The following is a 16,119-nucleotide window of genomic DNA, read 5'->3' on the forward strand; positions in this document are numbered from 1 at the left end:
ATTGGTCTGCCATTTCCTTATTCTCCATTATATATTCTCCCGAATCGGACTGCAAGGGACCAACTTGGGATTTTACCAGTCTTTTCCTCCTGATATACCGATAAAAGCTTTTGCAGTCTGTCTTTATGTTTGCTGCAAGTTTACTTTCGTATTCTATTTTCCCCTTCCTGATTAATCCCTTTGTCCTCTTTTGCTGTATCCTGTACTGCCCCCAATCTTCCGGTCTGGTGCTTTTTTTTGCCAGTTGATATGCCCTTTTTTTTGATTTTATGCTGTCCCTAATTTCCCTCGTTATCCACGGTTGAGTCACCTTTTTAGGTTTATTTTTATGCCAAACCGGTATAAACATGTTCTGGAATTCTTCCATTCTATCTTTGAATGCTTGCCATTGTCTATCCACTGTCAATCCCCCCAGAAACACCACCCAATCAATCTTACCCAATTCCCGTCTCATACCCTCGTAATTCCCTTTATTTAAGTTCTGGACCTTAGTCTCTGATTCAATTTCCTCACTCTCCATCTTGACTGAGAGCTCGATCATATTATGATCGCTCTGACCCAAGGGGCCTCGTACAAGAAGATTGCTGATAAGTCCCTTCTCATTGCACAATACCCAGTCTAAAATGGCCTGATCTCGAGTCGGCTCCTCGACATATTGGTCCAGATAACCGTCCCGAAAACATTCCAGGAATTCCTCCTCCTCAGAATTTTTACTAATTTGGGTAGTCCAATCAATATGTAAATTAAAGTCACCCATGATGACAGCTGTGCTCTTATCGCACGCTTCTCTAATTTCCCTTTTTATGCCTTCCCTCACCTCCATATTACTATTTGGAGGCCTATATATCACACCCACTAACGTTTTCCTCCCCTTGCTATTTCTCATTTCTACCCATACAGATTCCGTTTCATCCGAGTTAATATCCTTCCTTTCCATTGCATTAATCCCCTCCTTTACCAGCAATGCTACCCCACCTCCCCTACCTTTTTGCCGATCCTTCCTAAATATTGTATATCCCTGGATGTTAAGTTCCCAGCCTTGCCCACCCTGCAGCCACGTTTCTGTAATCCCAATCAAATCATACTTGTTTACCTCTATTTCCACAACTAATTCATCCACCTTGTTCCTAATGCTTCTAGCATTAAGATACAAAGCCTTCAGGCTTGCTTTTTTCACACTCTCATTATGAATTAGTTTGGCCCTTTGTGTTTCTCTCCTTTGCTTATTGCTTCTCACCTTTCTACCATCTATTTCTGACTTCATATGACTTCCCTCTTTTCCACTACCTAGGTTCCCATCCCCCTGCCAAATTAGTTTAAATCCTCCCGAACCGCCCTAGAAAATATTACCCCGAGGACATCGGCTCCCTCACAGTTCAGGTGTAGACCGTCCCCTTGGTACAGGTCACTCCTCCCCAAGAACTGGTTCCAATGCCTCAAGAATTTAAATCCCTCTCCCTTGCACCACTGCTCAAGCCACGTATTTAGCTTATCTATCTTACTCTCTCTAAACTTATTAGCTCGTGGCACTGGTAGCAATCCAGAGATTACTACCTTTGAGGTCCTACTTTTCAATTTAGCTCCTAACTCCCTAAATTCAGCTTGTAGGTCATAGAAACATAGAAGATAGGAGCAGGAGTAGGCCATTCGGCCCCTCGAGCCTGCTCCGCCATTCAATGAGATCATGGCTGATCATCCAAACTCAGTACCCTGTCCCTGCTTTCTCCGCATATCCCTGGATCCCTTTAGCCTTAAGAAATATATCCAACTCCTTCTTGAATATATTTAATGAATTGGCCTCCACTGCCTTCTGTGGTAGAGAATTCCACAGGTTCACCACTCTCTGGGTGAAGAAATTCCTCCTCATCTCTGTCCTAAATGGCTTACCCCTTATCCTTAGACTGTGAGCCCTGGTTCTGGACACCCCGACCATCGGGAACATCCTTCCTGCATCTAGTCTGTCCAGTCCTGTTAGAATTTTATAAGTTTCAATGAGACCCCCTCTCATTCTTCTAAACTCCAGCGAATATAAGCCCAATCGACCCAATCTCTCCTCATACGTCATTCCTGCTGTCCCAGGTATCAGCCTGGTGAATATTCGCTGCACTCCCTCCATGGCAAGCACATCCTTCCTCAGATAAGGCGACCAAAACTGCACACAATACTCAAGGTGTGGTCTCACCAAGGCCCTGTACAACTGCAGCAAGACATCCTTGTTCTTGTACTCGAACCCTCTCGTTACGAAGGCCAACATACCATTTGCCTTCTTAACTGCCTGCTGCACCTGCATGCTCACCTTCAGCGACTGGTGCACAAGGACACCCAGGTCTCTTTGCACTTCCCCTTCTCCCAATCTATTGCCATTCAGATAATAATCTGCCTTCCTGTTTTTGACACCAAAGTGGATAACCTCACATTTATCCACGTTATATTGCATCTGCTATGCTTTTGCCCAATCACCCAACCTGTCCAAATCATACTAGAGTTTCTCAACATCCTCCTCACAGCACACACGCCCACCCAGCTTTGTGTCATCTGCAAACTTGGAGATACTGCATCTCGTTCCCTCGTCCAGATCATTAATATATATTGTGAATAGCTGGGGTCCAAGGACCGATCCCTGCGGTACCCCACTAGTCACTGCCTGCCACTCGGAAAAAGAGCCGTTTATTCCAACTCTTTGCTTCCTGTCTGCCAACCAGTTCTCTATCCAAGTCAATACCTTGCCCCCAATCCCATGTGCTTTAACTTTACACGCTAATCTCTTATGCGGGACCTTATCAAAAGCCTTTTGAAAGTCCAAATACACCACATCCACTGGTTCTCCATTATCTATTTTACCAGTTACATCCTCAAAAAATTCCAGTAGATTAGTCAAGCACGATTTACCTTTTGTAAATCCATGTTGACTTTGTCCGATCCGGTCACTTCTTTCCAAGTGCTCTGCTATTACATCCTTTATAATGGACTCTAGCATTTCCCCCACTACCGATGTCAGGCTTACCGGTCTGCAATTCCCCGTTTTCTCTCTACCACCTTTTTTGAACAGTGGGGTAACATTAGCAACCCTCCAATCCATGGGAACTGTTCCAGAGTCTATCGAATTTTGGAAGATGACCAGCAATGCATCGACTAGTTCTCGGGCCACTTCCTTAAGTACCCTAGGATGTAGATCATCAGGCCCTGGGGATTTATCGGCCTTCAATCCCATCAATTTCCCTAACACCATTTCCCTACAAATACTGATTTCTATCAGTTCCTCCCTTTCATTTAGACCCTATGTTCCCCAACATCTCTGGGAGGTTATTTGTGTCCTCCTTTGTGAAGACAGAACCAAAGTATGTATTTATGACCAGGACCAGTGCAAGATTGACTAAGGCGATACTTAGTACAACTAAATCAGGAGGTACAAGCACTAAATAAAGAAGTGAGGAACCAACAACAGATTAAAGATCTAGAAAGGCAGAATGCTGGACTTAAACCAGACGAGTTGCCCAGAATAGGTCAACAAGTAATGACGCAAGTTATCGGAAGAAAGGGAATGGGGCCCGTTGGATGGGGCCATGTACTGTATTAATGACAAGTGATACGTGTGTTTGTCTACAGGAACCGATGGGTATGCGATGGAAGCAATGGACCCAGGTGAAACCATTTAACACTAAAGACCCCCATTCTACCCTCTCCTCTAGGGGAAAGAGCTCGGAAGACGACCAGACCTCTCTTTAAATTACAGATAAACATGGATCCAGTCGACCCTTTATATCAGAGGGTCCGTCTCGGGGAGAAGAAGCTCTCCCGGTTTACCCTTACACCTGAGAACTCATTTTTAATGTGGAAGCAAGTCATCCTCGGTTCCAAGGGACTGCCTAAGAAGAAAGAAGAAGATATAATTGGAGTAAGACTTCTTTACTCCTGTACTCAAATCCTCTTGTAATGAAGGCCAGCATACCATTTGCCTTCTTAACTGCCTTTCACGACCACCGGACGTCCCAAAATGCTTTACAGCCAATGAAGTACTTTTGAAGTGTATTCACTGTTGTAATGTGGGAAACGCAGCAGTCAATTTGCGCACAGCAAGCTCCCACAAACAGCAATGTGATAATGACCAGATAATCTGTTTTTTCGTCATGTTGATTGAGGAATAAATATTGGGCTCAAAACACCGGGGATAACTTCTTCGACATAGCACCACGGGATCTTTTATGTCCACCTGAGGGGGCAGATGGGGGCCTCGGTTTAACATCTCATCCGTAGGACGGCACCTCCGATACTGCAGCGTTCCTTCATTACTGTCCCTCCAACAGTGCGGCACTCCCGCAGCACTGTCCCTCCAACAGTGCGGCGCTCCCTCAGACAGTGCGGCGCTCCCTCAGTACTGCCTCTCCGACAGTGCACATCTCCCTCAGTACTGCCCCTCCGACAGTGCAGCGCTCCCTCAGCACCGCCCCTCCGACAGTGCGGCGCTCCCTCAGTACTGCCCCTCCGACAGTGCGGCGCTCCCTCAGTACTGCCTCGCCGACAGTGCAGTGCTCGCTCAGTACTGCCCCTCCGACAGTGCACATCTCCATCAGTACTGACCCTCCGACAGTGCGGCGCTCCCTCAGTACTGCCCCTCCGACAGTGCGGCGCTCCCTCGGTACTGCCCCCCCGACAGTGCGGTGCTCCCTCAGCACTGCCCCTCCGACAGTGCAGCGCTCCCTCAGCACTGCCCCTCCGACAGTGCGGCACTCCCTCAGCACTGCCCCTCCGACAGTGCAGCGCTCCCTCAGTACTGCCCCTCCGACAGTGCAGCGCTCCCTCAGTACTGCCCCTCCGACAGTGCGGCGCTCCCTCAGTACTGACCCTCCGAAAGTGCGGCGCTCCCTCAGTACTCCCCCTCCGACAGTGCAGCGCTCCCTCAGTACTGCCCCCCCTCAGTACTGCCCCTCCGACAGTGCGGCGCTCCCACAGTACTGGCCCTCCGAAAGTGCGGCGCTCCCTCAGTACTCCCCCTCCGACAGTGCGGCACTCCTTCAGTACTGCCCCGCCGACAGTGTGGCGCTCCCTCAGTACTGCCCCGCCGAGAGTGCAGTGCTCCCTCTGCACTGCCACTCCCACAGTGCAGCACTCCCTCAGTACTGCCCCTCCGACAGTACACATCTCCCTCAGTATTCCCCCTCCGACAGTGTGGCGCTCCCTCAGTACTGCCCCTCCAACAGTGCGGCACTCCCTCAGTACTGCCCCTCCGACAGTGCGGCGCTCCCTCAGTACTGCCCCTCCCACAGTGCGGCGCTCCCTCAGTACTGCCCCTCCGACAGTGTGCTTCTCCCTCAGTACTCCCCCTCTGACAGTGCGGCACTCCCTCAGTACTGCTCCGCCGACAGTGCAGCGCTCCCTCAGCACTGCCCCTCCGACAGTGCAGCGCTCCCTCGGTACTGCCGCCCCGACAGTGCGGCGCTCCCTCAGTGCTGCCCCTCCGACAGTGTGGCGCTCCCTCAGTACTGCCCCTCCGACAGTGCAGCGCCCCCTCAGTACCGCCCCTCCTACAGTGCGGCGCTCCCTCAGTACCGCCCCTCCGACAGTGCGGAGCTCCCTCAGTACTGCCCCTCCGACAGTGCGGCGCTCCCACTGCCCCTCTGACACTGCGGCGCTCCCTCAGTACTGCCCCTCCGACAGTGCGGAGCTCCCTCAGTACCGCCCCTCCTACAGTGCGGCGCTCCCTCAGTACTGCCTCTCCGACAGTGCGGCGCTCCCACTGCCCCTCCGACAGTGCGGCGCTCCCTCAGCACCGCACTGGAGTGTCAGCCTCGCTTTATGTGCTCAAGTCCCTGGAGCGGGATTTGAACCCACAACCTTCTGACTCTGCTATCCACTGAGCCACAGCTGACTCCAGTCTTTTACACAGTTTCATCATAACTTCCTTGCTTTTTGCACTCTACGCCTCTCCTAAAGCAGGGGAGTTATGATGAATTGTTAAACAGGTTTTTTTGCAGAGTGACCCAGGCTGTCTGTTGGAAACAATTGTGCATTTGAATGAAGCTTGTGCCCCTTTGCCAGGCCCGCTGCCTGCGGCCCCTCTCCCAGATTCCAGCCCCAGCTCTGTGCTGACTGAGCTGCTCTCACCTGGGGACAGCGCGTCACAATCGGCCCCAGCACACCTGAGCTGGAGAGGAGGCCCCGCCCCCTTGCCGCGCCGCCATTGGTTGGAGGACCAGGCCGCCCAGTTCAGTCCTCCCAGTTCAGCCCTCTTCCTATTGGTCAGAGCTCCCGTCAGTCACAGGCCCGGGCTGGCCTCCATCCACCTGACAGGCCTCTTCCTATGAAGACGTCACAATCGGGCCCCAGCCTCAGCGCCGGGGGAGGAAGGTCCCGCCGCCATTGGTTGGCGGACCAGGCCGCCCAGTTCAGTCCTCCCGTCAGTCAGAATCACATTGCTCCGGCTAACTCCACCACCCCGCGCAACTCAATCCGCTCCGTTCGATGTCCGCGGAGGTCCCGCCCGCCCGACTCTCAGGTTTGGTTTTTCTCGTATTTTACTTTATAATCTCGCTCTCCGCTACCCCCTCACCTCGATTTAAATCGATTCCCCAACACTTTACTTTACCCCGGCCGCTGATTCCGCCTCTTCCCCGGGCCCGGCCTTCCGTCTGCTGCTAGGAGGCCCTGGTCCCACCCCTTCCTGCACCTCATTGGCTGACACCGCTGTCAATCGACACCACGAGGGGGAAGGGAGGGTGATTGACAGTTGACGATAGATAGAAGCGCCTGCCCGCGCTGTGATTGGTGCAGGGGAAGGCAAGTGGGCGTGTCCGGCCCCCGGGCCCACGTGGTGAGTCAAAGGCTGGCTGGAGCGCATGCGTAGCCCGCCTCGCACCGTTGGGAAGCTTTTCAAATATTTTTTTTTGTGAAACAAATTGAAAACACTTATTAATTCCCCGAACCTCCTCCCCTCTAAAGTGCGATTATTATTATTCTTGCTTTTCCTCATTTGTGTGGCGTGCGCCGCTCTAACCGACCCCTGGGCGTTGCGTGCTGGCGTCAGCGCGTAATCGGAGGGAGGGGTGATTGACGCGAGGCGCCCGCCAATCAGGAGCGCGGAGAACGCTGGGAGGACCGGGCGGGCTGACGGTCCTCCAACCAATGGCGGCGCGGGCGGGACCTCGGTGGGCTGCAGGCCGCTTTCCTGCTTTCATTGTCTGCAGGAGCTGTTAAAGGGAAGAGGAGGGGGTGGAAAAAACCCAGCTTGTGAGTGTTTATTCCTTTGCATTACCTTTATTGCAAGGCTATTCATCAACTGCATTCATTGAAAAATAAGTGAACCTTTTCTCTTTTCGACTTTTATTCAGAACAAAGAGCCCTGGTGCTGTGAACATTTTGGTGGGCAGACACTTTTAAAGGGACAAAGACCAGCATTCTTCTTCCTCCTCTCTCTCTCTCGTGAGTATTTGTGGTGGGTGAGGGGAGGGGGGGTGGTGAGTCAAAGGGGACTGCGGCCCCTTTTCAACAAAAAAAATTGCTTGGCCATTTAATGGGGAATGGGTGCCCCCCCAGGTATTTAAAGGGGCAGTGCCTCTCTCTGTATCATGTCAGAGCAGGGAGGTTCTGCTTCAACTGTACAAAACACCAGTTGGGCCACTGGCTAGTCCAAATCATCCTGTAGTTTCTCGGCATCCTCCTCACAGCACACACGCCCACCCAGCTTTGTGTCGTCTGCAAATTTGGAGATATTACATCTAGTTCCCTTGTCTAGATCATTAATATATATTGTGAATAGCTGGGGTCCAAGGACCGATCCCTGCGGTACCCCACTAGTCACTGCCCGCCACTTGGAAAAAGACCCGTTTATTCCAACTCTTTGCTTCCTGTCTGCCAACCAGTTCTCTATCCAAGTCAATACCTTGCCCCCCAATCCCATGTGCCTTAACTTTATACGCTAATCTCTTATGCGAGACCTTATCGAAAGCCTTCTAAAAGTCCAAATACACCACATCCACTGGTTCGCCCTTATCTATTTTACTCGTTACATCCTCAAAAAATTCCAGTAGATTAGTCAAGCACGATTTACCTTTTGTAAATCCATGTTGACTTTGTCCGATCCTGTCACTGTTTTCCAAGTGCTCTGCTATTACATCTTTTATAATGGACTCTAGCAGTTTCCCCACTACCGATGTCAGGCTTACTGGTCTGTAATTTCCCGTTTTCTCTCTACCACCTTTTTTGAATAGTGGGGTAACATTAGCTACCCTCCAATTCATGGGAACTGTTCCAGATTCCATCGAAAACCCAGCAGCTTCTCCTCCATCTCCATTCCAGCTCAAACTGCTGCAACAAAAAGACCTACACAGGCGGCCAGGGACCGACTTCCATCACCTGCAATAAAACTCTTGCCGACAGCCGCTGACTAATGGTGGCCGCAGCACCCACAATTCCCCGCGCCCCAGAAACCGCTCTATCCAACGCGCTGATTTACCTGCTGAGAGTGCGCATGCTCCCCGGGGCCGCGGGCCATTCTGGGAGCCTGGCTCCTGTCCTTTGTCCCGAGTCGGACTCGGTGGAGCCAGCTGAAGAAACCGGGAAGCAGCGGCTCGGATGGGGGAGGCGCTGCACCCTGGGTTTCCTGGTGCCGGGGCTCTGGCTGCACGTCCGCTGGGCCCGGCCGCTCTGATTCTGATTGAGGTTTTTGATGAGGTAACAGAGAGGGTTGATGAGGGCAATGCGGTTAACGTGGTGTACATGGATTTCCAAAAGGCGTTCGACAGCGTGTAAAGTTAAGACACATGGGATTGGGGGCAAGGTACTGACTTGGATAGAGAACTGCTTGGCAGACAGAAAGCCAAGAGTTGGAATAAATGGGTCTTTTTCCAAATGGCAGGCAGTGACTAGTGGGGTACCGCAGGGATCGGTCCTTGGACCCCAGCTATTCACAATATATATTAATAATCTGGATGAGGGAACTAGATGTAATATCTCCAAGTTTGCAGATGACACAAAGCTGGGTGGGCGTGTGTGCTGTGAGGAGGATGCCGAGAAACTCCAGTATGATTTGGACAGGTTGGGTGATTGGGCAGAAGCATAGCAGATGCAATATAACATGGATAAATGCGAGGTTATCCACTTTGGTGTCAAAAACAGGAAGGCAGATTATTATCTGAATGGCAATAGATTGGGAGATGGGGCAGTGCAACGAAACCTGGGTGTCCTTGTGCACCAGTCGCTGAAGGTAAGCATGCAGGTGCAGCAGGCGGTTCAGAAGGCAAATGGTATATTGGCCTTCGTAGCGAGAGGTTTTGAGTACAGGAACAAGGATGTCTTCCTGCAGTTGTACAGGGCCTTGGTGAGACCACATCTTGAGTAGTGTGTGCAGTTTTGCTCGCCTTATCTGAGGAAGGATGTTCTTGCCATGCAAGGAGTGCAGCGAAGATTCACCAGGCTGATACCTGGGATGGCAGGAATGATGTATGAGGAGAGATTGGGTCGATTGGGCTTGTACTTGCTGGAGTTTAGAAGAATGAGAGGGGATCTCATTGAAACTTATAAAATTCTAACAGGACTACACAGACTAGATGCAGGAAGGATGTTCCCGATGGCCGGGGAGTGCAGAACCAGGGGTCACAGTCTAAGGATAAGGGGTAAGCCATTTAGGACAGAGATGAGGAGGAATTTCTTCACCCAGAGAGTGGTGAACCTGTGGAATTCTCTACCACAGAGGGCAGTGGAGGCCAATTCATTAAATATATTCAAGAAGGAGTTAGATATATTTCTTAAGGTTAAAGGGATCAAGGGGTATGGGGAGAAGACAGGGACAGGGTACTGAATTTGGATGATCAGCCATGATCTCATTGAATGGCGGAGCAGGCTCGAGGGGCCGAATGCTCCTATCTTCTATGTTTCTATGTTCAGCCTCAGACAAATGTTAGGGAGAGGGATGGAGTCAGTGGCTAGGGAACGGAGTTTGTGGGGTGTCTGTCCCTTTAACTACAATTCATAGAATTATAGAAATTTATACAGCACAGGAGGAGGCCATTCGGCCCATCTTGTCCGTGCCGGCCGACAAAGAGCTCTCCTCCCTAATCCCACTTTCCAGCACTTGGTCCGTAGCCTTGTAGGTTACGGCACTTCAGGCGCATATCCAAGTACTTTTTAAATGTGATGAGAGTTTCTGCCTCTACCACCCTTTCAGGCAGTGAGTTCCAGACCCCCACCACCCTCTGGGTGAAAAACATTTCCCCTCAAATCCCCTCTAAACCTCCGACCAATTACTTTAAATCTATGCCTCCTGGTTATTGATCTGTCTGCTGAGGGAAATAGGTCCTCCCTATCCACTCTCTCTCTGCCCCTCATAATGTTATACACCTCAATCAGGTCTCCCCTCAGCCTCCTCTGTTCCAAAGAAAACAACCCCAGCCTCTCCAATCTTTCCTTGTAGCTAAAATTCTCTAGTCCTGGCAACACCCTCGTAAATCTCCCGTCTCGAGCAGTCACATCTTTCCTGCAATGGGGCGACCAGAACTGCATGCAGCACTCTAGCGGTGGCCTAACTGGTGTTTTGTACAGTTCAAGCAGAACCTCCCTGCTCTTACATGATACAGAGAGAGGCACTGACGTATGAGGAGAGATTGGGTCGATTGGCCTTATACTCGCTGGAGTTTAGAAGAATGAGAGGGGATCTCATTGAAACTTATAAAATTCTAACAGGACTAGACAGACTAGATGCAGGAAGGATGTTCCCGATGGCCGGGGAGTCCAGAACCAGGGGTCACAGTCTAAGGATAAGGGGTAAGCCATTTAGGACAGAAATGAGGAGGAATTTCTTCACCCAGAGAGTGGTGAACCTGTGGAATTCTCTACCACAGAAGGCAGTAGAGGCCAATTCATTAAATATATTCAAGAAGGAGTTGGATATATTTCTTAAGGCTATAGGGATATGGGGAGAAAGCAGGGACAGGTTACTGAATTTGGATGATCGGCCATGATCGCATTGAATGGCGGAGCAGGCTCGAGGGGCCGAATGACCTACTCCTGCTCCTATCTTCTATGTTTCCCTCACTGATCATGGCTCTTCACCAACACCGACTTTACAAAGAAAGCCCCGTGCGGCAGCCTGGAGCTCGGGGCCAGCGCGCAGGCGCGGGGGAGGATGATTGACAGGGGCCCAGGGTGTGTGCTGAGCATGCGCGGTGCGGGCCGGGCGCCTGTGGAGCAGGAGAAGGCGGGGCCATGGGGCGCATGCGCGGGGTCAGGCACAACTCAGCGCGGCGGCTGGAGCGTAGGGATTGCAGCCGCCATTACTGTTGATACTTTCAACCAACCTGTGCAGCAGCTGGGGCCTGAAAATCAGCTTCACTGCTCCTGGGCTGGGAAAGGGGGACATGAGACAACATTCTCCCTCTTACCCCTTTCTACACTCCTTTTACAGGGTTTTAGAAGTGGAGCATTTACAGACAGGAAGCTCAGACCAAACATCACGTCAGGATCTGACAGAGTCGCTCAATTCATCAGGACCTGAATATCATCGGCCTTTGCACATGGAAGGAGAGAGCAGTGATCGCAGCGCAGACAAACCGCACACGTGTTCCATGTGTGGACTCGGATTCAGCCGATCGCCTGACCTGGCGAGACACGTGCTCCGTCACACCGGGGAGAAACCGGGTAAAGGTGGGGACAGCGGGAAGGGATTCAGCTCCCCGTCTACATCAGAAGTTCATCCGCACAGTCACCCTGGGGACAGTCCATTCACCTGCTCCGTGTGTGGGAAGGGATTCACTTGTACATCCCACCTGCTGAGACACCAGAGAGTTCACACTGATGAGAGACCATTTCAATGTTCCGAGTGTGGGAAGAGCTTCAAATTCTCCAGGGATCTGCAGGAACACCAGCTTGTCCACACTGATGAAAGACCGTTTACATGTTCCAACTGTGGGAAGAGTTTTAAAAGCTCCAGGGTTCTGACCAGTCACCAGCGAGTTCACACCGGGGAGAGGCCATTTCACTGCTCTGTGTGTGGGAAGGGATTCGCTAATTCATCTACCCTGCTGACACACCAGCTTGTTCACACTGATGAGAAACCATTTAAATGTTCTGACTGTGGGAAGAGCTTTAAAAGATCCGGGGCTCTGACCAAACACCAGCGAGTTCACACTGGGGAGAGGCCATTTCCCTGCTCTGTGTGTGGGAAGGGATTCTCTGATTCATCTACCCTGCTGAGACACCAGCTTGTTCACACTGATGAGAAACCATTTAAATGTTCGGTCTGTCAGAAGAGCTTTAAATGCACCGGGGATCTGAAGGAACACCAGCTTGTTCACACTGATGAGAGACCCTTTAAATGTTCTGACTGTGGGAAGAGCTTTAAAAGATCCGGGGCTCTGACTACACACCAGCTTGTTCACACTGATGAGAGGCCGTTTACATGTTCTGACTATGGGAAGAGCTTTAAATACTCCCGGGACATGAAGCAACACCAGCTTGTTCACACAGATCAGAGACCGTTTACATGTTCTGACTGGTAAGAGTTTTAAAAGCTCCAGGGCTCTGACCAGACACCAGCAAGTTCACACTGGGGAGAGGCCATTTCCCTGCTCTGTGTGTGGGAAGGGATTCTTGCAGTCCACCAACCTGCTGGCACACCAGCGAGTTCACACTGATGAGAGGCCATTTACATGTTCTGACTGTGGGAAGAGCTTTAAAAGCTCCAATCACCTGCTGAGACACCAGCGAGTTCACACTGTTCTGTAGCGCAGGGCCCTGTAGACAGCTGGGGTGACATGAACGTGGAATGGATGAATGTTTTATAAATTCTTGTACTGCTGTTTAATCTTTCAATCTGTTGTGCTGATGATTCCCTTGATTTGACTGTTAATGTTATTTTTGTTTTTCTCCTTATCACAGGCAATTGCCTATTAAAAGTCAACCATCACAACCAATAAAACCTGTAACATAACAAAAAAAAGCTTAAAGGAAACTTAAATTAAATTAAAATTCTATTTTCGGTGGTGATGATGCACGCCAATCCCTCCGGTACCCACCGGTCACGGAAGGCCTCGAGCGCGCCGGTGGACTGTTCATGTTATTACTTCGAATGTACAGCACAGAAACAGGCCATTCGGCCCAATTGGTCCATGCCGGAGTTTATGCTCCACACGAGCCTCCTCTGACATATCCTCCTATGTTTATCTGGCTTCTCCTTAAATACATCTATACCATTGGCCTCAACTACTCCTTGTGGTAGTGAGTTCCACATTCTCATCACTCTCTGGGTAAAGAAGTTTCTCCTGAATTCCCTCCTGGATTTATTAGTGCCTTTTATATTGATGGCCCCATAAATATGATGAGATTCTGTTAAGCTGACCAGTATGTTGTTGTACTTTGTCTTTTTCTGATGAATGAAACATTACTGAGCCCCTGTACCCATGTTATGGGATGAAGTGCCAGACAAGTAAAGGCACAACGTCTGGGTGTGAATCTAATAATAACCTCACGGACCGTATAGGTGTGATAACCAGACGGGCTTGTGGTTATAGTCTGGTCACAGATGGACTAAATTCCCTGAATTAGCAGGAGTTCAGGAGGCGGTCAACAGACGGGTCCAAACAATCCCATTTCCTGAGCGGTAACCAAGCTTGTGTATAAGAACAGGCCACTTAAGCTGTTGTCAGTTGGAACAGACTCGAGAAGATCGCGCGTGAATCCACTGTACTTCTATTCTCCAGATTGAGGGAATTATCACCCGATCTGTGTTATGCAGCGATCTTAATAAAGTCTGGAGAGACAATCTGTGTTCTTGTGAGCTTGATTATCTGGTATCCGAAACCCTGGGACTCCCGATCATTAGAGTCAACCTCAGTGTGTGGAAAGGGATTCCCTGGTGTATCCCACCCGCTGACACACCAGAGTGTCCACAGTGTGACTGCGGTGGGTCGATTCCACTGTTTCCGATGCCTTTAATCACATCCAGGACTGAACCATGTTAATTCAGGCAACTGGGACTTGTTAATGTTAAAACCCCAATAACTAGACTGGATTTTTATATTCTGTATCAATAAATCAGTTTCATTAGAAACACAGTCGATTGAGTCCTTGTTTGTAAGATAAGTCGAGAGCCAATTGATGACTTGTTACAGACATTCCCTGTCCTCAATAACTGTGTCCCGGAGAGAAGCTGAGGGGCTTCTGTTACTTTCGTGGAGTGAATTTTTGTGCTCATTGAGATTCTGGATGTCGTTATAGGGAAAGGAACATTTTAACATTCTCAGCACCTGGTGTCAACATCAAACACTGCGAGGGCAGGTACAGCACGGGTTAGATACAGAGTAAAGCTCCCTCTACACTGTCCCATCAAACACTCCCAGGGCAGGTACAGCACGGGTTAGATACAGAGTAAAGCTCCCTCTACACTGTCCCATCAAACACTCCCAGGGCAGGTACAGCACGGGTTAGATACAGAGTAAAGCTCCCTCTACACTGTCCCCATCAAACACTCCCAGGGCAGGTACAGCACGGGTTAGATACAGAGTAAAGCTCCGTCTACACTGTCCCATCAAACACTCCCAGGGCAGGTACAGCACGGGTTAGATACAGAGTAAAGCTCCCTCTACACTGTCCCATCAAACACTCCCAGGGCAGGTACAGCACGGGTTAGATACAGCATAAATCACCCTCTACACTGTCCCATCAAACACTCCCAGGGCAGGTACAGCACGGGTTAGATACAGAGTAAATCTCCCTCTACACTGTCTCATCAAACACTCCCAGGGCAGGTACAGCACGGGTTAGATACAGAGTAAAGCTCCCTCTACACTGTCCCATCAAACACTCCCAGGGCAGGTACAGCACGGGTTAGATACAGAGTAAAGCTCCCTCTACACTGTCCCATCAAACACTCCCAGAGCAGGTACAGCACGGGTTAGATACAGAGTAAAGCTCCCTCTACACTGTCTCATCAAACACTCCCAGGGCAGGTACAACACGGGTTAGATACAGAGTAAAGCTCCCTCTACACTGTCCCATCAAACACTCCCAGGGCAGGTACAACACGGGTTAGATACAGAGTAAATCACCCTCTACACTGTCCCATCAAACACTCCCAGGGCAGGTACAACACGGGTTAGATACAGAGTAAAGCTCCCTCTACACTGTCCCATCAAACACTCCCAGGGCAGGTACAGCGCGGGTTAGATACAGAGTAAAGCTCCCTCTACATTGTCCCATTAAACACTCCCAGGGCAGGTACAGCACGGGTTAGATACAGACTAAAGCTCCCTCTACATTGTCCCATTAAACACTCCCAGGGCAGGTACAGCACGGGTTAGATACAGAGTAAAGCTCCCTCTACACTGTCCCATCAAACACTCCCAGGGCAGGTACAGCACGGGTTTGATACAGAGTAAAGCTCCCTCTACACTGTCCCATCAAACACTCCCAGGGCAGGTACAGCATGGGTTAGATGCAGAGTAAACCTCCCTCTACACTGTCCCATCAAACACTCCGAGGGCAGGTACAGCACGGGTTAGATACAGAGTAAAGCTCCCTCTACACTGTCCCATCAAACACTCCCAGGGCAGGTACAGCACAGGTTAGATGCAGAGTAAAGCTCCCTCTGTACTGTCCCATCAAACACCCCCAGGGCAGATACTGCACAGGTTAGATACAGAGTAAAGCTCCCTCTACACTGCCCCATCAAACACTCCCAGGGCAGGTACAACACGGGTTAGATACAGAGTAAAGCTCCCTCAACACTGTCCCATCAAACACTCCCAGGGCAGGTACAGCACGGGTTAGATACAGAGTAAAGCTCCCTCTACACTGTCCCATCAAACACTCCCAGGGCAGGTACAGCACGGGTTAGATACAGAGTAAAGCTCCCTCTACACTGTCCCATCAAACACTCCCAGGGCAGGTACAGCACGGGTTAGATACAGAGTAAAGCCCCCTCTAAACTGTCCCATCAAACGCTCCCAGGGCAGGTACAGCACGGGTTAGATACAGAGTAAAGCTCCCTCTACACTGTCCCATCAAACGCTCCCAGGGCAGGTACAGCACGGGTTAGATACAGAGTAAAGCTCCCTCTACACTGTCCCATCAAACACTCCCAGGGCAGGTACAGCACGGGTTAGATACAGAGTAAAGTTCTTTCTACAGTGT

At 50.4% G+C, this 16,119-nt stretch overlaps 1 protein-coding gene across 1 annotated transcript; it reads left to right on the plus strand.

The window, feature by feature from the left end:
- The first annotated feature begins 6,308 nt into the window (after positions 1-6,308).
- LOC147083111 (uncharacterized) lies at positions 6,309-13,443 on the plus strand. Its single transcript, XM_085980268.1, has 2 exons — positions 6,309-6,493; positions 11,396-13,443. Exon 2 carries the CDS (start codon positions 11,505-11,507, stop codon positions 12,486-12,488), a length of 984 nt encoding a protein of 327 aa, XP_085836394.1. The 5' UTR covers positions 6,309-6,493; positions 11,396-11,504; the 3' UTR covers positions 12,489-13,443.
- The last annotated feature ends 2,676 nt before the right edge of the window (positions 13,444-16,119 follow it).

The sequence above is a fragment of the Somniosus microcephalus genome, unplaced genomic scaffold (assembly GCF_052327205.1).
Source record: "Somniosus microcephalus isolate GS21.2 unplaced genomic scaffold, FLI_Smic_1.0 scaffold84, whole genome shotgun sequence".
Classification (NCBI taxonomy): domain Eukaryota; kingdom Metazoa; phylum Chordata; class Chondrichthyes; order Squaliformes; family Somniosidae; genus Somniosus; species Somniosus microcephalus.

Bases quoted from the DNA above. Each gene is read 5' to 3' on its own strand.
- LOC147083111 (XM_085980268.1), top strand. From the start codon at position 11,505: ATGGAAGGAGAGAGCAGTGATCGCAGCGCAGACAAACCGCACACGTGT.